Source organism: Choloepus didactylus, chromosome 9, assembly GCF_015220235.1.
Source record: "Choloepus didactylus isolate mChoDid1 chromosome 9, mChoDid1.pri, whole genome shotgun sequence".
NCBI lineage: Eukaryota > Metazoa > Chordata > Mammalia > Pilosa > Megalonychidae > Choloepus > Choloepus didactylus.
Window position 1 is genome coordinate 109,242,670 of NC_051315.1, and position 25,022 is coordinate 109,267,691.

Consider the following 25,022-nt stretch of genomic DNA (forward strand, 5'->3'; position numbering starts at 1 on the left):
TCTACTAAGTGGGATGGAAAAGAGCAAGAGGCTCAAAGGCTTTCAAAGGCTTGTTTTCTTCTACCAGCTCAGGTACTTGACAAGGAAGGTGCTTTTGAGTCCTGTACAGTAGAGGGGAAATTAAATATTAATCCTATCCTGGAGCTTGCTTTCAGTTAATTATGCATGCTCTAATTAAGTATATAGTGTTGCCATCATCATAATCAAATGCATGTTAACAGTTTTTTCTACTTGGATTGGTTGCCTGGGGGCGTGGCGTTTCCTTGACATTGCAGTTAGTTGTTCAGAGGCTGATGAGGCTGTGCTAGAGGAGGGCGCGTGGATGGGGAGGGCTCGGCCTTAATGATCTTCAGTATCACGGCCAGCTCAAAAAGGCGAAGGAATGCGGTGGGCAGGTCAATTGAGTAATCCAGAGTCTTTATGTGACAGCTGCTGGGATCTGTTTTCAAGGAATTTCACTTAACCTGTGTGGAGTAATGAGGAAATAGTGGCCAGTTAGGTTGAGACCTGGTTATGAAGGACCTGAAAAGCCAGGACAGCAACTTCAGACTAGATGAGGTAGACACCGGGGAGTCTAAAGACATGACAAAGAAAATTGAGTTTAAGAACAGCCTGGGTAAGTAATCAGTCTGGCCAAAGACCTGTCAGCTGATTGGCATGGGAAGAGGCCTGAGGCAGGAAGTCAGTTGAGTTATTGCAAAGTGATGCAGATGCAAAGTGATAGGCTGAGAAGAGAGGGTGACTGTAAAGTAGAGAAGAGGGAACTGAGGGGAGAAGCCGGCTTGATGCCAGTTTGATGTCTGGGATGAAGAGTCAGGATGCCTTGGTGCTTTCAGGTGGGGAGACCATGAGAATGTTGGTCCACTATCAAAAACAGGCTCATTCAGGAAGAGGAGCTGGTTTGGGGATAAAGGATTGGGATAAGAGTTGGTTTGGGTTTTGAACAGGTTTAGTTTTAGGAAACTGTGGGATGTCAGTGGAGATAGTGAAAATTTACCTCTGCTTTAAAGATGGTCAGGGCTGGGAATTTAGATTTAGGAGTAATCGTCAGAGTGGTGATAGAGAGCCCATCATGCATTGTGGTTGTAAACTGCTAAGCATGATTTTAATACTGTGCCATTGTTTCCAATGGAGGGAAGTCATTGGTGGGCATTTTGATCATTTGTAATTTTAAGGTAATCAAAAACAGGTACAGGTATCTACTTATCAATATGTTAAATATGTGTATGTTCTGTTGGCCACTCTGAAAATTCAGTGTAAGTCATGGCTGAAGACACAGATTTGGGAGTTAAATTACAGTTTACCTAACTCCTCGGTGGAGGAAAACTTTGTAGGAAATAAGATCTTAGGAGGTATTTCAATATTGAACTATTGATTAGAAAGTTAGAAGGGAGGGCACAGCATAAATTTTAGTGACAGCAGGTTCTTTGTTGCCTTTGACAACCATTTCTTTTTTTTTCCTAACCCAATGAACAGCAGAAAAGATAGGATATCAGACACCAAAGCAGTAAGGCTAATTTCAGGGATGAACGGTTTGCTTAGGTCATTGACTTTCACCTGCAGGTAGAACCCTGAAGATGGAAAATGTGTGGTCCCTGCCTTTGTGTTCTCTCACCAGCCACAGTGGAGGAGACTTGGAGGGAGGAGTGGGAGCCTGGGCTCTGACTTTTATCTTTCCTTTTGTTTCTGTGACGAAGGACCCAAAGCAGCAGAAGATCTATGACCTGTTCCAAAAGTCCTTTGAGGAAGATGGAAGCAATATGGAGCTCTTGGAGGCAGCGGAGTCCTTTGACCCCGCAGGTGCTTCAGGAACATCCGGGAGTGGCTCCCAGGGCATGGGAGATACCCTGGACGAGGGCCCATTCACAGCCAGTCCACCTAAGAAGAGGAGATTTGAATTTTTTGATAACTGGGACAGCTTTACCTCTCCCCTGTAAGAGGGTCAAGGGAAAAAAAGGCATCTAAAAATCATGGACTTCATTAAAATAAAATAAAGCATTTTTTTTTCAAGTGTGTTCTCCTTTTGCCACTGCAGCAGTGCCTTTCTCTCCAAGCCCAGGGAGTTAATAGGCAAGTGCCTGAATTTCACTCCCAGCATTAGGGCTTGCTAGAGTCTTAATTAACTTTCACTTTTAAAAAACTTTTTTAAAAAAGTTTTAAAAAACTTTCACTTTTGTGGCTAGGAAATGGAGACAGTGGTAAATTAGGTTCTTTAGATAATGAAATGCTTTCTACACAACCCCCCAAATCTGGATTTTTGAAATTTGATTCAACAGATATTTATAGAGTGCCCACCACGTGCCAGGGACTGTTCTAGGTGCTGGAGATAATCCACTGGACAAAATAGAGAAAGTGCATCATTTGCAGAGCTTATCATAGAGCATAAGAGGCAGTCACTGTAAGTCATGAAGACAAAATAAGGCAAGGGTTTAGAGCAGGAATTGACAAACTTTTTCTGTAAATAGTCTGAGAATAAATATTTTTAAGGGTCAAGAAGTCTATGTCACAACTAAACTCTGCCTGTGTACTGCAAAAGCAACCATGGATAGCCATGTAAATAAACGAGCATGTTGTCTTCCGATAGCACTTTTCTCATGGACACTGACATTTGAATTTCATATAATTTTCACGTGTCACGAATTACTATTCTTTTGGGTTTTTTTCAAGCATTTAAAAATGAAAAAACCATTCTTAATTCACAGGCCATATAAAAAATAGATGGTGGGCTAGATTTGGGCTGTAGTTTGCCAAGCCCTAATTTAGAGCTGCTGTGGCCAATAGAAAAATCATGAAAGCCACATGTGCAATTTTAAGTTGTTAAGCGAACATTGAAAAAAGTGAAATTAAAAAAAAAGATAAAATTGATATTTAACCCAATATATTTTAAAAAATCTTATTTCTACATATCAATGGTAAAGGATTATTGAGATATTTTATGTTTTTATACTGTCTTTGAAATCCAATATGTATTTGACACTAACAGCACATTTCAATTTAGAGTAGCTACGATTCAAGTGTTCAGTGGCCACACGTGGCACAGGTTTAGAGAGTGATTGAGGGAGTAGAGTAGCATGTGGGGAAGAGTAACAGGTGATGATGTTGATGATGCTGAAGACTTAGGCAGGGCCAGATGACGTAGAGCGTGTAGGTCATTGAAGCATCTGGATTTAATTTTGAATATGAATGGAAGTCACTGAGTTGTTTTGAGCAGGGTTATGAAGCAATCTGATTATTTTAAGATTCACCCCAGTTTTTGTGTAGAAAATAGACCAGGAAGGATGGGTATAGGGAATGATTAAGAAAGCTGTTGAACTATTAGGTAGTCTGTGGGACAGATGCTGGAGGTGTGGCAAGTGTGGGGAGTAGATGAAGGAGGTGGGAAGTGGTCAGATTCTGGATATATTTTGAAGGGAGAGCTAAGAGAATTTGCAATGGATTGAATGCAGAGCATTTGAGGAAGAGTGAGGTTTTTGCCTGAGTAAAACGATGGTGCTGTTTACTGAGAAGAAAGACAGAGAATAGGTTTGGGGGACAGGGGAATATTGAGAATTTGATTTTGGAATGTCCAGCTGCAGGGAGGGAGGTCAGCAGATGGCCCCTTCCTGGCTGCAGTTTGCAGGTTGGCCTCTCTTAATAGAAAGCTGTTTTGTCTGAGGTCATGTCCTTCCTGGGGCAGGCTACATCTGTGACAGGGAGGAGGAGGTATAAAGGCCAGGTACTTTCCTTAGAGCTTCCTGCTGAATTGTTTGTGGCTCTCAGGCCTACTTGGCAGTTGACCTTCTCCCTCTGCCCAGCCCTGCTTCATCCCCCTTCTTTTCACAGTGTTGATCCCTAAAAAACATCTTGCACCCAAACTGTCAGGGTATGCTTCCAGAAAACCCAACCTGTGGCAAGATCCAATTTGAGGTGGTTTTAGAGACTAACACCAGGCTACCCCGTGTTGCTTGGGAGCATCACTGACTATTGTTAAATTAATAGATTAATAAATCCCTGCTGTATTCACGTTGGGACCTGCCTCTCAGAGCAGTCCTTGTGTTTTAGCATGATATCAGGTCAGTGGAAGCCCTGGGAGGGCTTGTTTTAGTTTCCTGGCTGCTAAACAAACACCATGATATGGGTTAGCTTAACAACAGGAATTTATTGGCTCGCGATTTCAGAGGCTAGAAGGCTTGCTTCAGAATCTTCTGGCTGACTGGCAATCTGGGGTTCCTTGCCTTTTCCATCCCATGGCAGTGCACACGGCGATGTCTTCTTTCTCCTCCAGATTCTATTGACTTCCAGCTTCTGGCTGCTTCTCTTTTAGTCTGACTTTACTCTTCTTACAAAGGACTCCAGTAACCTGGATTAAAGCCCAACCTGATTCAGCTGGGCCACACCTTAACTGACATAACATCTTGAAGAGATCTTGTGTACAAGGGTCCACATCCACCAGAATGCAGACCAAGACTAAGAACAGAATGTAGACCAAGAACAAGTCCAAACTGGGGTACACAATTCAATCCCCATTACCCTTGTTCTTGCAATTTGGCACTCACATTTGAAACTCTGGTTTCTCTGTGATCTTAGATTTGGCTTGCTGAGCCTCCATCTGAGGCCTCCAGTCGAACCTCAATTTCAGCGGCTCTGGATTTGAGATACACCCCTGAGGTTCTCTAAAGCAAATTTTATTTCTACCATGCAGCCTATAGATTTAATATTAGACCATCCCAAATGTACCTCTGAAATTTGGTGAAAGCGGTCCATTCAGTAAAAGATGCTTGTATTTATTTACAGTGTGAATGTAACTTTAGGTGTAATGAAGGATTTCCACACTAACTACTTTTCCTCTTTTATTTTGCAACTCAGTCGAGGCCCCCTGTTCCATGTTTTCTGGAAGTGTCAGTTGGAGTGAAGAAAACCCAGGCCCATCTCATCCAGCTCCTGTCCCTGCCGTCAATTGTATCCTTAAAGGATTTTATTAAAGGCCCCCTGCAAACCCCATGAGCTGGTCTCTGCTTCCCCTCACCAGGGTCATTAATAGGATCTTGCTCCCCGAGTGACCCTGTTATATTAGCCTGTAGGATTGGCTTCAGGAAGCCTCCCTTAGGAGGCAGCAAGGGATCCTGCTAACCTGGATCCATTTGTGCCTGAATCAATCAAGTCTTTTTCCTCCTTAGCTTTAGATGAAACTTTTTCTAGGTCAGTGGAAGAGCTGAGAAATAGAGAAGAGATGCTGTCTCCATATCACTGTCTGTATTACATTCTTCTTGTCTGTGGACCTTGATGCTTTCCGAAGCTCTTTTTAGTTGAAATTTAAACTGCAAAGGAGATTTTAAAAAAAGGCCAACTATAAATTTTTACCCCATCCTCTCACTCCACACCAAGTAATGGATTACCAATGTAAAAAATGACTTGAAAAATCAAAGGGGGTTAACTGGAGCAGGCTCTCACACCTGGGTTTTATTTCAGATGTGTGTTTTCCTGTGGGGTCTCAGTGGAGGAATTGGATTTCTAATCATGGCAGAAAGTGAGGAGAAGCTTACAAGTCAGAGTCTTCTGTATTGTGACAGCCAAAAGTTATTTGATTTTGCAACACCTTCTGCCCACATTTTTTCCTCTATTCAACTTACTTTATTACCAGATACACTTCCTCATTTTTTTTTTTAATCTTCATTTTATTGAGATATATTCGCATACCACGCAGTCATACAAAACAAATCGTACTTTCGATTGTTTACAGTACCATTACATAGTGGTACATTCATCACCCAAATCAATCCCTGGCACCTTCATTAGCACACACACAAAAATAACAAGAATAATAATTAGAGTGAAAAACAGCAATTGAAGTAAAAAAGAACACTGGGTACCTTTGTCTGTTTGTTTCCTTCCCCTATTTTCCTACTCATCCATCCATAAACTAGACAAAGTGGAGTGTGGTCCTTATGGCTTTCCCAATCCCATTGTCACCCCTCATAAGCTACATTTTTATACAACTGTCTTCGAGATTCATGGGTTCTGGGTTGTAATTTGATAGTTTCAGGTATCCACCACCAGCTACCCCAATTCTTTAGAACCTAAAAAGGGTTGTCTAAAGTGTGCATAAGAGTGCCCACCAGAGTGACCTCTCGGCTCCTTTTGGAATCTCTCTGCCACTGAAGCTTATTTCATTTCCTTTCACATCCCCCTTTTGGTCAAGAAGATGTTCTCCGTCCCACGATGCCAGGTTTACATTCCTCCCCGGGAATCGTATTCCACGTTGCCAGGGAGATTCACTCCCCTGGGTGTCTGATCCCACGTAGGGGGGAGGGCAGTGATTTCACCTTTCAAGTTGGCTTAGCTAGAGAGACAGGGCCACATCTGAGTAACAAAGAGGCATTCGGGAGGAGGCTCTTAGGCACAACCATAGGGAGGCCTAGCCTCTCCTTTGCAGCAACCGTCTTCCCAAGGGTAAAACCTGTGGTCGAGGGCTCAACCCATCAAACCACCAGTCCCCTATGTCTGTGGTCATGTTAGCAACCATGGAGGTGGGGTAGGCGAATACCCCTGCATTCTCCACAGGCTCCTCAAGGGGGCACTACCTCTTTTTTTTTTTCCTTGTTTTTCTTTTTTTTTTTTAACTTTCCCTTCTTTTTTAAATCAACTGTATGAAAAAAAAGTTAAAAAGAAAACAAACATACAATAAAAGAACATTTCAAAGAGACCATAACAAGGGAGTAAGAAAAAGACAACTAACCTAAGATAACTGCTTAACTTCCAACATGTTCCTACTTTACCCCAAGAAAGTTACATAATATAGCAACATTTCAGTGAACTTGCTCCTACTATATCCATCAGAAATTAACAGACCATAGTCATTCCTGGGCATCCCCAGAACGTTAAATAGCTTATCTGTTCTTCTTGGATTATTGTTCCCCCTTCCTTAATTGCTCTCTACTGCTAGTTCCCCTACATTCTACATTATAAACCATTTGTTTTACATTTTTCAAAGTTCACATTAGTGGTAGCATATAATATTTCTCTTTTTGTGCCTGGTTTATTTCGCTCAGCATTATGTCTTCAAGGTTCATCCATGTTGTCATACGTTTCACGAGATCGTTCCTTCTTACTGCCGTGTAGTATTCCATCGTGTGTATATACCACATTTTATTTATCCACTCATCTGTTGAAGGACATTTGGGTTGTTTCCATCTCTTGGCAATTGTGAATAATGCTGCTATGAACATTGGCGTGCAGATATCTGTTCGTGTCACTGCTTTCCGATCTTCCGGGTATATACCGAGAAGTGCAATCGCTGGATCGAACGGTAACTCTATATCTAGTTTTCTAAGGAACTGCCAGACTGACTTCCAGAGTGGCTGAACCATTATATAGTCCCACCAACAATGAATAAGAGTTCCAATTTCTCCACATCCCCTCCAGCATTTGTAGTTTCCTGTTTGTTTAATGGCAGCCATTCTAACCGGTGTTAGATGGTATCTCATTGTGGTCTTAATTTGCATCTCTCTAATAGCTAGTGAAGCTGAACATTTTTTCATGTGTTTCTTGGCCATTTGTATTTCCTCTTCAGAGAACTGTCTTTTCATATCTTTTGCCCATTTTATAATTGGGCCGACTGTACTATTGTCATTGAGTTGTAGGATTTCTTTATATATGCAAGATATCAGTCTTTTGTCAGATACATGGTTTCCAAAAATTTTTTCCCATTGAGTTGGCTGCCTCTTTACCTTTTTGAGAAATTCCTTTGAGGTACAGAAACTTCTAAGCTTGAGGAGTTCCCATTTATCTATTTTCTCTTTTGTTGCTTGTGCTTTGGGTGTAAAGTCTAGGAAGTGGCCGCCTAATACAAGGTCTTGAAGATGTTTTCCTACATTATCTTCTAGGAGTTTTATGGTACTTTCTTTTATATTGAGATCTTTGGTCCATTTTGAGTTAATTTTTGTGTAGGGGGTGAGGTAGGGGTCCTCTTTCATTCTTTTGGATATGGATATCCAACTCTCCCAGCCCCATTTGTTGAAAAGACCATTATGACTCAGTTCATTGACTTTGGGGGCCTTATCAAAGATCAGTCGGCCATAGATCTGAGGGTCTATCTCTGAATTCTCAATTCAATTCCATTGATCTATATGTCTATCTTTGTGCCAGTACCATGCTGTTTTGGCAACTGTGGCTTTATAATAAGCTTCAAAGTCAGGAAGTGTAAGTCCTCCCACTTTGTTTTTCTTTTTTAGAGTGTCTTTAGCAATTCGAGGCATCTTCCCTTTCCAAATAAATTTGATACCTAGCTTTTCCAAGTCTGCAAAGTAGGTTGTTGGAATTTTGATTGGGATTGCATTGAATCTGTAGATGAGTTTGGGCAGAATTGACATCTTAATGACATTTAGTCTTCCTATCCATGAACATGGAATATTTTTCCATCTTTTAAGGTCCCTTTCTATTTCTTTTAGTAGAGTTATGTAGTTTTCTTTGTATAGGTCTTTTACATCTTTGGTTAAGTTTATTCCTAGGTACTTGATTTTTTTAGTTGCTATTGAAAATGGTATCTTTTTCTTGAGTGTCTCTTCAGTTTGTTCATTTCTAGCATATAGAAACATTACTGACTTATGTGCATTAACCTTGTATCCCGCTACTTTGCTAAATTTATTAGCTCTAGTAGCTGTATCGTCGATTTCTCAGGGTTTTCTAGATATAAGATCATATCATCTGCAAACAATGACAGTTTTACTTCTTCTTTTCCAATTTGGATGCCTTTTATTTCTTTGTCTTGCCGGATTGCCCTGGCTAGCACTTCCAGCACAATGTTGAATAACAGTGGTGACAGCGGGCATCCTTGTTTTGTTCCTGATCTTAGAGGGAAGGCTTTCAGTCTCTCATCATTGAGTACTACACTGGCTGTGGGTTTTTCATATATGCTCTTTATCATATTGAGGAAGTTTCCTTCAATTCCTACCTTTTGAAGTGTTTTTATCAAAAAGGGATGTTGGATTTTGTCAAATGCTTTTTCAGCATCTATTGAGATGATCAATTGATTTTTCCCTTTTGACTTGTTAATGTGTTGTAATACATTGATTGATTTTCTTATGTTGAACCATCCTTGCATGCCTGGAATAAACCCCACTTGGTCATGGTGTATGATTTTTTTAATGTGTCTTTGGATTCGATTTGCAAGTATTTTGTTGAGGATTTTTGCATCTATATTCATTAGGGAGATTGGCCGGTAGTTTTCCTTTTTTGTAGCATCTTTGCCTGGTTTTGGTATTAGATTGATGTTAGCTTCCTAAAATGAGTTAGGTAGTGTTCCATTTTCTTCAATGTTTTGAAAGAGTTTGAGTAAGATTGGTGTCAGTTCTTTCTGGAAAGTTTGGTAGAATTCCCCTGTGAAGCCATCTGGCCCTGGGCATTTATTTGTGGGAAGATTTTTGATGACTGATTGGATCTCTTTCCTTGTGATGGGTTGGTTGAGGTCTTCTATTTCTTCTCTGGTCAGTCTAGGTTGTTCATATGTTTTCAGGAAATTGTCCATTTCCTCTACATTATCCAGTTTGTTGCCATACAGTTGTTCATAGTATCCTCTTATAATTTTTTTAATTTCTTCAGGATCTGCAGTTATGTCACCTTTTTCATTCATTATTTTGTTTATATGGGTCTTCTCTCTTTTTGATTTTGTCAGTCTAGCTAGGGGCTTGTCAATCTTGTTGATCTTCTCAAAGAACCAACTTTTGGTGATATTTATCCTCTCTATTGTTTTTTTGTTCTCTATGTCATTTATTTCTGCTTTAATCCTTGTTATTTCTTTTCTTGTACTTGGTTTAGGATTGGTTTGCTGTTCATTTTCTAGCTTCTTCAGTTGATCCATTAGTTCTTTGATTTTGGCTCTTTCTTCCTTTTTTAATATATGCGTTTAGTGCTATAAATTTCCCCCTTAGCACTGCTTTTGCTGCATCCCATAGGTTTTGGTATGTTGTGTTCTCATTTTCATTCGTCTCTATATATTTAGCAATTTCTCTTGCTATTTCTTCTTTAACCCACTGATTGTTTAGCAGTGTGTTGTTTAACCTCCAGGTATTTGTGAATTTTCTAAGTCTCTGATGGTTATTGACTTCTAATTGTATTCCATTGTGGTCAGAGAATGTGCTTTGAATAATTTCAATCTTTTTAAATTTATTGAGGCTTGTTTTATGTCCCAGCATATGATCTATTCTGGAGAAAGTTCCGTGAGCACTAGAAAAGTATGTGTATCCTGGTGATTTGGGATGTAATATCCTGTATATGTCTGTTAAATCTAATTCATTTATCAGATTGTTTAGGTTTTCAATTTCCTTATTGGTCTTCTGTCTGGTTGATCTATCTATAGGAGAGAGTGATGTGTTGAAGTCTCCCACAATTATTGTGGAAGCATCAATTGCTTCCTTTAGTTTTGCCAGTGTTTCTCTCATGTATTTTGTGGCACCTTGATTGGGTGCATAGATATTTACGATTGTTATTTCTTCTTGCTGAATTGCCCCTTTTATTAGTATGTAGTGGCCTTCTTTGTCTCTCAAAACATCCCTGCATTTGAAGTCTATTTTAGCTGAGATTAATATTGCTACACCTGCTTTCTTTTGGCTGTAGCTTTCATGAAATATTTTTTTCCATCCTTTCACTTTCAGTTTCTTTGTGTCCCTGTGTCTAAGATGAGTCTCTTGTATGCAACATATTGACGGTTCATTTTTTTTGATCCATTCTGCAAATCTATATCTTTTAATTGGGGAGTTTAATCCATTTACATTCAACGTTATAACCGTGAAGGCATTTCTTGAATCAGCCATCTTATCCTTTGGTTTATGTTTGTCATATTTTTCCCCTCTCTCTATTAATATCCTTTATTGTACCCATACCGAATCTCTTTAGTACTGAACCTTTCTCCAAGTCTCTCTGTCCTTTCTTTGTTTCTCTGTCTGTAGGGCTCCCTTTAGTATCTCCAGTAGGGCAGGTCTCTTGTTAGCAAATTCTCTCAGCATTTGTTTGTCTGTGAAAAATTTAAGCTCTCCCTCAAATTTGAAGGAGAGCTTTGCTGGATAAAGTATTCTTGGCTGGAAATTTTTCTCACTCAGAATTTTAAATATATCGTGCCACTGTCTTCTTGCCTCCATGGTGGCTGCTGAGTAGTCACTACTTAGTCTTATGCTGTTTCCTTTGTATGTGGTGAATTGCTTTTCTCTTGCTGCTTTCAGAACTTGCCCCTTCTCTTCTGTGTTTGACAGTGTGATCAGTATATGTCTCGGAGTGGGTTTATTTGGATTTATTCTATTTGGGGTTCGCTGAGCATTTATGATTTGTGTATTTATGTTGTTTAGAAGATTTGGGAAGTTTTCCCCAACAATTTCTTTGAATACTCTTCCTAGACCTTTACCCTTTTCTTCCCCTTCTGGGACACCAACGAGTCTTATATTTGGACTTTCATATTATCTATCATATCCCTGAGGTCGATTTCGATTTTTTCAATTTTTTTCCCCATTCTTTCTTTTATGCTTTCATTTTCCATTCTGTCATCTTCGAGGTCACTAATTCGTTGTTCAACTTCCTCTAGTCTTGTACTATGAGTGTCCAGAATCTTTTTAATTTGGTCAACAGTTTCTTTAATTTCCGTAAGATCATCCATTTTTTTATTTAGTCTTGCAATGTCTTCTTTATGCTCTTCTAGGGTCTTCTTGATTTCCTTTGTCTCCCGTACTATGGTCTCATTGTTCATCTTTAGTTCTTTGAGTAGCTGCTCTAGGTGCTGTGTCTCTTCTGTTCTTTTGATTTGGGTGCTTGGGCTTGGGTTATCCATATCGTCTGGTTTTTTCATATGCTTTTATAATTTTCTGTTGTTTTTGGCCTCTTGGCATTTGCTGAACTTGATAGGGTTCTTTTAGGATTTGTAGACCAATTGAAGTCCTTATCTCTACTTTATCAGATCTACAGCTTCGTGGAGTACACTTTCTCTAACTAACCAGCACGTGGCGTCCATGAGCCACCTGTTCTCCACAAGCCAGTTCTCCCCTGCTTAGCCTTTTTGGTGAGTGGGGGAGTGAGTCTTGTGGGGTCCAATTGGTGTACCAAGCTTGCGTGTGTAGTTGGTGTTGCCTGCCCTGTATATGGGGCGTGTTTCTGGGCAGTCAGGGAGGGGGGGGTGGCTCTAACAATCAAATCTCCCTGGTGATCCTAGAGTTTTAAAGCTGCTGCAATAGTCTAATCCTTCAGTTCAGTCCTGCCACAGTTTGTCTCTGCCACTGACCCACAAGTCCTTGGTATTGGCGTATGGCTCCTGAGACTTGCAAGTGGGCCCCTCTTCCAGGCCGTTCACCCCCTGGTCCTCTGTTGAGGGATGACTGTGCTATGTCACAGGTGAGTGCCGTCCCCCCAGGGCAGTTCTGGGCTGCTGGGCTGTGTAGGGAGGCTCCCAGTCTGCTGAAATGATGGCTGAATGGGGCTTTGTTAATTCACACTGCTCTACCTTCCCAACTCTGGGACAATCAGCTGAGGTTGCAGGGAAGGCTAATGTCCACGCCCAGTTTTGTGGTGTGTGCCTGTTATTTGAAGCACTTCCGTCACACTGGGCTGTCTGGGGCAGTTCTGGGCTATGGGGCTGGTGATGGGCAGGAGTGTTTCCTGTCCACCAGGATTATGGCTGTGAGCGGACACCCCCCTTTTCTTGGGAAGTTGTGGTGTTTAGTGAATTTTCTCAGCCACTGGATTATTGCGTTTTGTCTCAGAGCTCTCCTAGTTCTGCTCTTGACTTGACCTGCCCAAATTGCAGGTCTTTGAAGCTTTCTGTATTGGGCTTCTTAGAGTACTTGTTTTAGAAGAAGAAAAAAGGATTAAAAAAAAAAAAAAAAAAAGGGCCCTCCTCAGAGATCTAATGGGTTATTGAAATGCTAAGAGACAAAGCAACCAGGGCCATTAAGGAAAGGTCCACAGGGCAGAGAGATCAGCTTTTCTTCGGGATTTGCATATGCGCCTCAGGGCCTGAGCTCGGGCCTGGGCTCTGCCCTTCCCCCTTCTATGTTCACCAGAACTCCAAAAATCCTCCGCTTTTATTTTGGAGTTTTTCGTGTTGTTTTTTTCTATGCCTGTCTCCTCTCTGCTGGGCTGGCTGCTCTCAGATTCTCTGGTGTCTGGTCTCAGTCTATCTATGTTTGGAGTTTGGATCAGTAGAATGAGTTTCCGATAAGGGCTGCCACTGCAGTTCTCCCTTCTCCTTCCCGGAGCTAACAGCCCCTCTTCCCACGGGACTGAGCCTGGCAGGGAGGGGCGCGGGTCCCCTGGCCGCAAAATCTTACAGATTTCGCTGATCTCAGCAGTTCCACGTTTTCATGAGTGTTGTATGAAGTATGCCCAAAGTCAGATTGCTCTGTGGTGTCCAGTCCACGCAGTTCCTGGCTTTCTACCTACTTTCCTGGAAGAGTAACTAAAACATACAGCTCACCAGTCTGCCATCTTGCCCCGCCTTGTCCCAGTGGTTGGTTTTTAACCAGAAAGACAGGATGAAACTGAAAGTCTTCACTGGAGGATGGCCAATGGCGTCCGGAAAACCTCTGTTAGCTGGGAAGGCATGTGGCTGGCGTCTGCTCCAAAGTTCTGGTTTCAAAATCACTTCCTCATTTTTTTAAACCTTTTTTTGGGGGGAGGTGAAATATAATATGCAAAAAAAAAAAAAAAAAAAACTTATGAAACTAATTTACAGCTTAACAAATATTGTAAAATAAACACCTATGCAACCATGAGATCCCAAGGTTATGAATATATTATCTACTAGAAAATTTATTGTTTTGCCTTTAATGTATAGATCCACCATCACCTAGAGTTTATTTTTATACAAAGAGTGAGGTAGGGTCAAAGTTAATCTTTTCCAAATGGATATGCAGTGATCTCAGCACTACTTATTCAAAAGACTCCTTTTCCACATTGCTCAGCAAGCCTATTTTTCCTTTTTCATTCCCTTCAGTATTATAAGTTTGGTGTAAAAATTAACCAATTGAGAAGTATATAAAGTAAAAAAAATGAAAGTCCTATATTCTCCCTCCTTCCACCTTGCCCTACTTCCTGGAGATAATAATTAATATAATATAAACAATCTATGAGTAAGCCACTTGTGATTTATTCCCTGTGCATACAAATATATGTAAATATACATGTTTTGTTTTTTACAAAAATTGTATCAAATCCTTCATATTGAAATTGGCTCATTTCACATAATATACTTGGCCATTGTTTCATATTGATCTCCCTTATCCCTTTTAAAAGTTGCCTAGTAACTACCCAATCCTGATGGATACATTGCCTATTTAAGTGCTCTTTGAAATGACCATTAAAAAAAAAAAGAATAATAATTTAAAGTGAATTTGAGGAGAAGGGAGGAAGGAAAGAACAAGTGTGCCCAAATCCATTGTCAACTACCCTGATTCTTTATAGATCTCCACATTTGGCCTCACTGCCCTCGCCCTTCCCCTCTGAGTCTGCTCTTTGCTCTGGCACCCAGCCCATGATGTGAAGGAAAAACATGGATGTGGAGATTTCAGGATAAACCCTTTCTGTCTCCAATAGGAGACAACTCTTGGATGATGCTTGCACCTCAGATTTCTTTCAACAGTAAAATGTTCCACTCAACAGCTAACAGAACTCCTCTCTGGGGGTGGCTTTTAACTTATTTAGTTTCCTAAAGGCGAATGTGAGCTTTGAGTGCTTCTGAAGAGCTGGGGTGACTCAGCAGAGATTTTTACTGAGACTTTTATGTGGACACATTACAGATAAGGTTCTCTACACCTGACGGTCCACTAATGGGGATGGAGATTGATCAGCCCATAGATAAGACAAATTGAGACTTTATAAGAGGCACAATTCTCTGAAGTCACTAAGCTGATTTCATGAGAGTACCATTTGTACATCCTCAAGCTTACTGTTTAAAGAGAACTGTTCAGCTTTGACAAAATTTCTCTGAACATGAACAATTTCCTCTTATTATGGAGTGCCTCATTTTCAGCCACTCAATTGCATTCTTACTCATGCATTTTCTCTTCTCTCACCTCTCTCAGAGCCCCTGAAGGTCAGAGACTTAGGATGCTATGCAGGGCCTGGGGTGGGGGTGTGGGGGATGGCTTTGGGGGTGGGGGTGGTAGATTGCTAAATGTGACCCAAATTAAACTCCAGAACCAGCCCCGGAGAGCTCGCCCTCTGCTCTGCATGGACAGCCCTAGAGGGAGGCTGGCCATACTTCCCAACGCCCCCAGACGGCCAGACTGGAACAGGAGGACCATGGCAAGTGCTTATTCTTCAGCACTCCTTGTACTAATTCCATTCGTTTTCACCAACATGAATATGTTTTTGTCTTAATTTATGGTTTTCTGAAAACAGGACCCAGGGAGTAGTTTCAGTGAGTTTCCCAGAAATCATCCCCAAAATGCAGTGCCTTTCCCTTTTGAGGAAGAGGGAACCTGTTCCCTATGGCCTCTTGCCGTTACTCCACCCTAAAAGAACAGAGCATATGTGGGGCCTGTGGTGGAATCAAGTGAAATCCCATTCCCTTTGTGGGCCCCAGGTGGCAGGCAGGTGGGGGTAGCCATGACAGTATAGTCTCACTGTGTCCAAGCTAAAGGAATTAAGGAGAAAAGAGGTACACAGACTTTTTAGGGAAAGTGGAAAACAGATCTGCTATAGTCTCCTGAGTATGGCAGAAGAGGAAATAGGATCAAAATTGCATCGAGGGACATTAAAATCAGACATCATCATCATCCTGCAAGGTCAACAATTCCCCATGCAACAAATATTACCACCCTTATGCCAGGTTCTGGGCTGAGTTCTAGGACGCTGAGGTGAACATAGGCCCTACCCTCTTGTGGAGTCAACTGGTGGTGACCTCTGTTATTATTTTTTTACTAGACTTTATTTTTTAAAACAGTTTTATATTTACAGCAAAATTGACAATTAGTATAGAGAGTTCCTATATACCCCTTCACCCAGTTTCCCTGTTATTACTATTTTACATTAGTTATGCTACATTTGTTACAATTAATGAGCCAATAGTGATACATTATTATTAGCTAAAGTCCATAGTTTATTCAGATTTCCTTAGGTTTTACCTAATGTCCTTTTTTCTGCCCTGGGATCCCATCCAGGACACATTGCACTTAGTCATCATGTCTCCTTACAGTCCTCTTGGATATGAAAATTTCTCGCTTTCCCTGTTTTTAATGATCTTGAGAGTTTTGAGGAGTACGGGCCAAGTATGTGATAGGATGCACCTCTATTGGAATTTGTCTGATATTTTCCTCATGTTTAGACTGGGGTTATGGGTTTTGGGCAGGAAGACCACAGAGGTAAAGTGCCATTTTCATCACATCATGTCAAAGGTACATACTATCAACTCTATTGATGACTGTTGATAGTGAGCTTGACCACCTGGCTGAAGTAGTTTTTGTCAGATTTCTTCACTGTAAAGTTACTCTTTTTTGTTCCTTTTCATATAGTGAGCTTTGAAAGGAAGTCAATATGCCCAGCCCCCAACTTAAGTGCAAAGTGTTTAAATAAATTATTTGGAATTCTTTTGCAAGGGAGATTTGTCTCTTCTCCCCCATTTATTTATTTATTCAATCATTTATTTAATTCAGTATGGATTCATGGATATTTATTTTATACTTTGGATTATACTCCAAGGCCACTTTATTTTCTTGCTCAAATTATTCCAACTTTGGCCTTTGGGAGCTCTTTCAGTTGGCTCCTGTGTCCCTTTGGACATACCCTTTCAAATATAAAATCAATTTTTGTGGGGCGTTTTCTCTTCTTTCTTTCTTTTTCCTTCCTTCCTTTTTTTTAGTACTTCCTTACTTTGTGGCATTATAAGATGCTCCTGGCTCATCTTGTGTATTTCCTATCCTACCCCTAGAATCAGCCATTTTTCTGAAGAACCTTTGTTCCTCTCATTGGAAAATGAAATTGTTTAAGTTTTCAAAAACTTCCACCAACTTCTAATAACACTGAAACCAACTGCAAATACTGCCTTGACTCAGTTAGTTCAATTCTGACTAACTACCCAGAGTTATGCCAGACTCCACAGTTAAATTACATGACACAGGATGGCCAGACTCCACAGGTAAATCCTCTACAAGAATGTCCTCCAGGTACCAGCTGCAAATTCAGGGGCCCAAGCTACTCATACTTCTGATCCAACTGGCTACAAATTTGGGGTCCATGTCATGTCCACTCCACGTGGAGTCACAACACCTCATCCTCCCAGCACGGAGATGTATCTTACCAATTGTGGAAGTTCTCTTGGGCTTCAAGTGTCCTGAGTTTATATGGGGTTCCATTACACAGGCATGATAGATAGAATCAATGTCCATGTGGTTGAACTCAATCTCCAGCCCCCTCCCCTCACAGAGGTCTGGGAGGTGGGCTAATATGACATGCTTAAAGCCCCAACCTTCTAATCATATGGTTGGTCTTTCTGGTGTGGCCAGTTCCTATTTTAAGTCTGCAGGTGTGGCTGGCCCCACCTGACATCTTATTAGCATATGAACTATCATGTGTGGTCCTGGGGGGAGGGGGGCACCATTAAAAAAAAAAAAAGACACTTCTGTCACTGAAAAATCCAAAAATCCAGAGATACATCCCCAGGAACAAAGGACAAAGACCAACCAAGTTTTTCATTATGCTACAGATATTACGAATCAAGATCTAGATGCTAAGTGTGCTTCTTGTTATTAGGGTTGTTGGGGTTTTTCTTAAGGGTAATTTTTCAGATTATAGAAGAAATACATGAGCATAGAAAATTATTTGAGACAGCTGATACTAAACTTTGTGAACTGATGCTACTTGTTGCCAGAGTTCTGAGTGAAGCAGGGCTGGGTAATCCCATGATGTCTTTCATCCCTCAGGGTCCTTCTTTGTTATTGCCCTTAATCACGGTTACTCTCCCACACTGTCATTCTAGAAGTTCTCTCCCCTGACCTAACCATCCTCTCAGAAAATGTAGCAAAACTTTCCAGTGTGTGTTCTACATAAAGAAATTATCTTCCATCATTTGCCTAGTCACAGAACACTTCCTCCACCTCCTGACATTAATGGGAAAACTGGCTCTTCCCCACTAACCCTCTTGAGAGAGCTGGAAGGAGAACAGATTGTGGTTAGAGTGAGATGTTGGAGACTAAGGCTCCACGCAAGGGCCAGGAACCTGTCTGACAGCCTAGGATGGAGCCACAGAAGTGGGTTCTGAAATGATGTGCAAGTCAGGTCATCAGAACTGAAGACATTGAGAGAAGCTGGAAGAACAAAGTGGGAAGTGAAGGTTAGCTCCACCCAGCATTGCCATCTCAAGGTCACTTCCCCAGGCAAAGTTAGGCTCTTCCGTCTTTAGGCTCAGGTAGAATCATCTTCTTTTCCTTCAGAGCGATAATCAGTTTGAAATTTTACTACTCATTGTAGTGACTAGCTGACTGTTTCCTAGCTGAGTGTTCTCCGTGGAGCCTTAGATTTTAGTCACCACCATCGCCAACACCCTGTTCAGGAGCTGCAGCTTTTAGACTGTACGGTGTCGTGTGAAAAGCAATGAGATCTGGAGTCACAAACATAAGATTTAAGCACTTCTCTAAGCCAAGTGCCCGTGAACAAGTCACTTAAAATCTGCGTCTGTTTCCTGTCCCTAAAATGGGGAAATCGTACCTGCTTTGTAGGATTTTGTGAGGTGTGTGAGATACGTGTAAGATAACGTGGATGGGTAGATGCATTCTGTTACAGTTGTTTGTTGCTATAGTTTGTGAATCGGGAAACCTGATGGAGAGACGCGCCCCCCAATCCCGCCTCGCCCCGCCATTTTCCATCCTGTCCCCCCAATCCCTCCTCTGCCATCCCCAAATATTTCCCAGCAGGCCGATGGGAAACCTCCTAGCAGCGGAATTTCCGAGGAAACCTCCAAACCACAGAGCTCAGTTCCTAGCTGGGCCTTTCCCTTCGCTACTTCCGTTCGTCCGCCTAAAACCGCGCCTGCGCATTACGCTTCTTCCTCTCTGGGCTCGGAATATCCTTGCGGCAACATGGTGAGCAGGCGTCTCGGCGCGGCCTAGCTGTCTATCCGCCCACATCTGCCTTTCCCTTCGCCTTAACCCGTCTGTTGGCTGGCCCTGGCCCGTGCCCTCCCGGCCTCCGTGCTCCCGCCGCGTCCCGGGACGCTTTTCCCTCTGGGACGCAGTCCCAGGCAGAGGGGCGGGGGCGGCTTGGCGGTGCCTGGCCCATCCGGGCGGGGGTAACAGCGCCCTCGGAGCCCGGGGCCCCCCCCTTGGACCATGGTTTAATCGGGTTGAATTGGGGAGCGCTAGGTCACGGGCGAGAAAGTGGGGGGAATGGCGTGTGGAGGCGCCGGGACCTGTGGTGGGGTCCCGGCTCGTGGATCCCAAATCTAAATATGGCTTGTATCTCTTCTCCTCTCGAAACAGGCGAAACGCACCAAGAAGGTTGGAATCGTCGGTAAATACGGGACCCGTTATGGCGCCTCCCTCAGGAAAATGGTGAAGAAGATTGAAATCAGCCAGCACGCCAAGTACACTTGCTCCTTCTGTGGCAAAGTAAGGTGATCTCTGGTGAGGGACAAGGCCTCGTTTTAAGATGGTTTATAAACGATGTGCTTTTTCTAAGTCTTTTGAGCAGTTAGAATTGCACATACAATCACCAATTACGTGACAATAGATTTGGACGTTTACTGCATGCAGATGTATTCTGTTACACCAGTTCTTGTTTTTAGGTGTTTTTTTGTTGTTTTTGGTGGAGGGGAGTTCTTTCACATCCCTGGCAGTGTCACCATGATGAATGCAAGTTTTGTGAACTTGAGGGTATTAGAAACATAAATGATCTTGTAAAACACACCAGTATTTTCTTGTATAATATAGGCTCCTAGATGCTCATAAGATAGAAGGTATGTATTTGGTTCATAGGGAAAATACATTCTCTTTCTATAGACCAAAATGAAGAGAAGAGCTGTGGGGATCTGGCACTGTGGTTCCTGCATGAAAACAGTAGCTGGTGGTGCCTGGACCTACAAGTAAGTCCATTTTTTTGTGATATTTGGAATTGTGAACCACAAAGCCAAATCCCAGGTTTGACCCTGGGTGGGCTAGTTTTAACTCTTAGTCCTTGGTTTCAGGCTTGACAAGCCTGGGATAAGTATGGTTTTGTATTTTTCAGGACTCATGAGAGTGACTTTAAAATAGTAATTTTCAGTTCTCCAAAGAATAGAAAACAAACCTGCTGAAATAAAAGTTAAAGTCTGATTCACATGTTGCTTTACAATTTTATAGAGCCACTGGGGTCATTCTTGTCAACATTATGATAATGTGGGACCAAATCCTGACTTGGGTTGAAAGTTTTTAATAAAAACAGTTAAGAAGTCAGCTTATAGCTGTACTTGGAAACTTGAAGCCATCACACCTTTGTCTTCCTAAACAGTATTGGCTTGGACTTTTTCAGTCTGTGACCCTGACAGGGCCAGGTGATGATGCTGAGACAAACCTATCCGCTAGCTACTGCTTACTTTTTGAATCTTGTTTCTGTTATTTCTGGAAATTAAAGCTACCTTTGGAATTCATGTCTGATTCTGAAGTCTGAGGTTTTATTTTATTATGTGCCTAGTGTGATTGAGGGGTTGAATTTTTAATTTAAATTTAAACTGAAGCAGTGCAAAATATTGAAACGATAAATGTTTGAGATGTGTATGAAAATTGATTTCAACCCATTTTAAATGTAGTTACTGGAAAATTTAAAATTAAATATGATTTACATTATATTTCTGTTGGATATCGCTGGTCTAGACCTTCCTTTTTTGTGAGGGAATATCTATTTGGTTGATGTGATTTATTTAAACACCTTGTGGGTGTTTTTTGTTGGGGAAAATGGGGACTGGAGTCCTTGGTTCTGATAATAAAATGAATTAGCATCCATATACCTATGCTATGGGATGGTGAAATGTTTTCCAAGTACAGTTCTTGAATCATGTGATAAAAATTTTTTTGTTATTTTAATAGACAGCTTTTCAAAATGTATTTTAGTCTTTTCTACTGACTTAAAAATTGTGTGTTCTTGATATCTGTATCACTTACATACCATCTTGTAATTTATTATTTGTTTTTTAACGCCCTGTTTTCTGAGAAATACATGTGACCGGCTGTCTAATTTTGCAAGACCCTGTGAATCATGCCTCTTAAATGATGCTGTCATGAGGTTTATTTTTTTTTTTTAACTCTGTCAAAAAATTTAAAAACAAACAATACATTCAAACAAAACCAAAACAAAGAAATAAGAGAAACAACCTAAAATAACTGCATTGCTTCCAACATGTTCCTACCCTACCCCAAGAAAATTAACAAGCCATAACCAAACAAAGGAATAAGAAAAACAACCGAAAATAACTATATTGCTTCCAACATGTTCCTACCATACCCCATAACTTACCTGTTCTTATTAGATTATCGTTCCCCCTTCACTGGTTGCTGTCTATTGCTAGGTCCCCTACATTCTACAATATAAAACATTTTGTCATGTGGTTTAGGGGCCACTCATATCTGAGCAGTAGTCTAGTTTTGGTTGTCTTCTGGATTAACAGCAAGAAAGTATAGTTAGAGCAGTCTAATAGTGTAATTTTGAGTCATATCTGGGGAAATCGAAATAGAGACCTTAATGTTAAGGTTGTAATGTAAAAATGAGGCACATTTACTCGTTTGCCATTTTATGTTTACATCGCTTATTATATTGGAAACTGGATTTGTTTTTCTTTCCAGTACCACCTCTGCAGTCACAGTAAAGTCTGCCATCAGGAGACTGAAGGAATTGAAAGACCAGTAGACGCACCACAGATCGAAACATCTCTAGCCTATAATAAATGGGTTAATTTATGTAACTCCTTGGTTTGTTAATTGTATTTATTTGACATTCTGATTTGCATTGCCTTAATTTTGCTTTCTCAAAAGGGACTTGGAAATGAAAGTCATTCTAGTTTGTATTTGAAAAGCATGCTGAAATGGTTATCCCAATACAATCAAATGATGTGACTTGATTTAAGAATATAAGATTGTGTATGTCTTAGCTTTTTTTAAATTCTTTTAATCATATTTTTTATTGCAGGATATAACATGTATGTAGAAGTAATAATTTGCCAAGTGCAATTTAATGAGCAAATTTCAAAGAATATTAATAGGTTATAGTTCCACAGTTTCAGTTATTTCTTTATTGTGAAATATAACGTATATACAAAAAGGTAATATGTTTCAAAGTATGATTTAACATGTAGATAAATAGGAAATTTTCAAAGTTGTTAAAGTACCATAGTTTCAATTATTTCCTTATTGTGAAGTATAACATATATACAAGAAGGTAAAGCTTTCAAATTACAGTTTAACAAGTAGCTATAGAATAAATTTCAAAGTATGCTATGGGTTACAGTTCACCATTCAATTCTTTCCTTCTAATACCTTAGCAGCTAAGAAAGAGAAAATTATATAAAGATTCAGTATTCATAATCCTTTGTTAAATACCATCTTGTCTGTTGCTACCCCTTCCTCTAGTTTAATCACTTCCCTGATCTTCAGGGATGTCTAGGCAGTGACCACCCTAACCAGTTCGTGTTGAAAAGGGGTGTTAACTTTATAATCAAAGAGGGAACACGTCTAGTTGATATTTTTGAAGAGGCTATTCTGGGACTTATCTGGCATAGGAGCACTCTGAAGGATTTAAGTTTCTGAAGGATAAAATGAGTGAGTGAAACTTTTATAGGGTCTCAGATAAGGATCTGGGTATTCTTTGAGGGTTTTGAGACTTCTGTTGACGTGGGCTTATATTCTGGTCATTTGGCATATCTAGGTAAAGCTTGCATTGGAGTAACCTCCAGGATAGCCTCTTGACTCTATTTGAATTCTCTTATCCACTAAAACTTGGTCTTTCTTTTCCCCCTTTTGGTCTAAAAGGCACAGGGTCAGGCTCATTCCTGGAATCCGTGTCCCACATTGCCAGGAAGGCACATTCATCTTGGGGGTCCTGTCCCATGTCAAGGGGAGGGTAATGAATTTATTTGCAGAGTTAGGCTTAGAGAAAGTTCACATTTCAGCAACAAAAGAGGTTCTCTGGAGGTTACTCCTAGGCTTAATTATAGGTGGGCTTAGCCTCCCCTTTACAACCATAAGTTTCACCCAAGCAAGCCTCAATATTGAGGCTTGACTTTATATAAAGTCGTGGGTCCTAAGTTCACATAGCATATGTTATATCCACGATAATCCATCCAAATTTCCAATCATCACTTAGTTGTACAATCCTCATCACTCCATGACCTGAAACATCTCATAGCTCTTGTCAGCCCTTAATTATTTGTCCCTAGTATGCAATATGTAGATTTTCCCCATATACACTTCTGTTGTCAACTCTGCTAGTGTCATACCTTAGAAGTAGATCATGCAAGCAACTATCAGTTCCTCATCCCACAGGTTTTGATGTGTTCTCATTTTCAGCTCTACATTCTCTTGCAATTTCTTTGACCTACTGATTGTTTAGGAGTGTGTTGTTTAATTTCCATATGTTTGTGAAAGGTCTGGTTCTTTGGTGGTTGATTTCCAGTTGCATTCCACTGTGGTCAGAGAAGTGCTTTGAATAATTTCAGGCAAATTTATTAAGACTTGTTTTGTACCCCAGCATATGATCTATCCTTGAAAGTGTTCCCATGGGCACTAGAGAAGAATGTATATCCTGGTACTTGGGGATGTAACCATCTGTATATGTCTGTTAAGTCTAGTTCGTTTATCATTGTTTAGGTTCTCAATTTCCCTATTGGTCCTCTGTCAAGTTGTTCTGAACATCTGTAGAAGAGAGTGGTGTATTGAAGTCTCCCACTATTATTGTAGATGTGTCTATTGCTCCCTTCAGTTTAGCCAATGTTTGTTTCATGTATGTTGGAGCTCCTTGATTGGGTGCTGTTCTAGTTTGCTAATGCTGCTCATTATGCAAAATACCAGAAATGGATCAGCTTTTATAAAGGGAATTTATTTGGTTACAAAGTTACAGTCTTAAGGCCATAAAGTGTCCAAGGTAAGTCATCAACAATTGGGTACCTTCACTGGAGGATGGCCAATGGCGTCCAGAAAACCTCTGTTAGCTGGGAAGGCACATGGCTGGTGTCTACTCCAGATTTCTGGTTTCAAAGTGGCTTTCTTCCAGTATGTTCCTCTCTAAGCTGCAACTTCTCTCTAAAATGTCCCTCTCAGTTCTCTTGGGGCATTTGTCCTCTCAGCTTTTCCGGAGCAGAAGTCTGCTTTCAAAGGCCGTCTCCAAAATGTCTCTGGAAACTGCAGTTCCTCTCTCAGCTCCTGTGCATTTTTCAAAGTGTCCCTCTTGGCTGTAGCAAGCTCTCTCCTTCTGTCTGAGCTTATATAGTGCTACAGTAAACTAATCAAGGCCCATGCTGAATGGGTAGGGCCACACCTCCATGGAAATTATCCAGTGAAAGATCTTGCCCACATTTGAGTGATCACATCTCCATGGAAACATCCAATCACGCCTCCAACGCAATCAACACCAATACATTTCCTGCCCACACAAGAGTGCATCAAAGATAATAGTGTTTTGGGGGACATAATACATCCAAACCAGCACAGGTGCATAAACATTTATAATAGTTATTTCTTCTTGGCCAATTACCCCTTTTATTAATATATAGTGTCCTTTGTCTTTTATGACATCTTTGCATTTAAAGTCTATTTTGTCTGATATTAGTATAGCTACCCCAGCTTTTTTTTTTTAATTGCAGTTTGCATAGAATATTTTTTTCCATCCTTTCACTTTCAATCTCTTTGTGTTGCAGGGTCTAAGATGAGTCTCTCGATGGGTCATATTTTTTAATCCACTCTACCAGTCTATCTTTTAATTGGAATTTAATCCATTCACATTCAAAGTTATTACTGTGAAGGGAGTTCTTGAACCAGCCACCTCATCCTTTGGTTTTTAGTTGTTAGATATATTTTTTTCCCTCTGTATTTTTTCCTTTAAGTTACCATTAT

The 25,022-nt window shown here is 40.7% G+C and overlaps 2 protein-coding genes across 6 annotated transcripts in view; both read left to right on the forward strand.

The window, feature by feature from the left end:
• SMARCAL1 (SWI/SNF related, matrix associated, actin dependent regulator of chromatin, subfamily a like 1) overlaps positions 1-5,633 on the forward strand; it is a 65,500-nt gene extending 59,867 nt beyond the window's left edge. For 4 of the 5 annotated variants that reach the window (XM_037849303.1, XM_037849307.1, XM_037849306.1 and 1 more), the window contains exon 18: positions 1,698-2,010. In XM_037849303.1, coding sequence (XP_037705231.1) covers positions 1,698-1,937 — 240 coding nt within the window. In that variant the 3' untranslated portion in view covers positions 1,938-2,010. Of the gene's footprint in view, positions 1-1,697; positions 2,011-4,845; positions 4,939-5,178 lie in introns of those variants that run through there. The other variant, XM_037849308.1, reaches the window with a different exon arrangement.
• A 6,342-nt stretch (positions 5,634-11,975) lies between these two features.
• RPL37A (ribosomal protein L37a) lies at positions 11,976-21,880 on the forward strand. Its single transcript, XM_037850395.1, has 6 exons — positions 11,976-12,019; positions 15,151-15,258; positions 18,864-19,031; positions 19,428-19,556; positions 19,947-20,029; positions 21,762-21,880. The coding sequence occupies exons 2-6, from the start codon at positions 15,184-15,186 to the stop codon at positions 21,823-21,825; spliced, it is 519 nt and encodes a 172-aa protein (XP_037706323.1). The 5' UTR covers positions 11,976-12,019; positions 15,151-15,183; the 3' UTR covers positions 21,826-21,880.
• Positions 21,881-25,022: the final 3,142 nt, after the last annotated feature.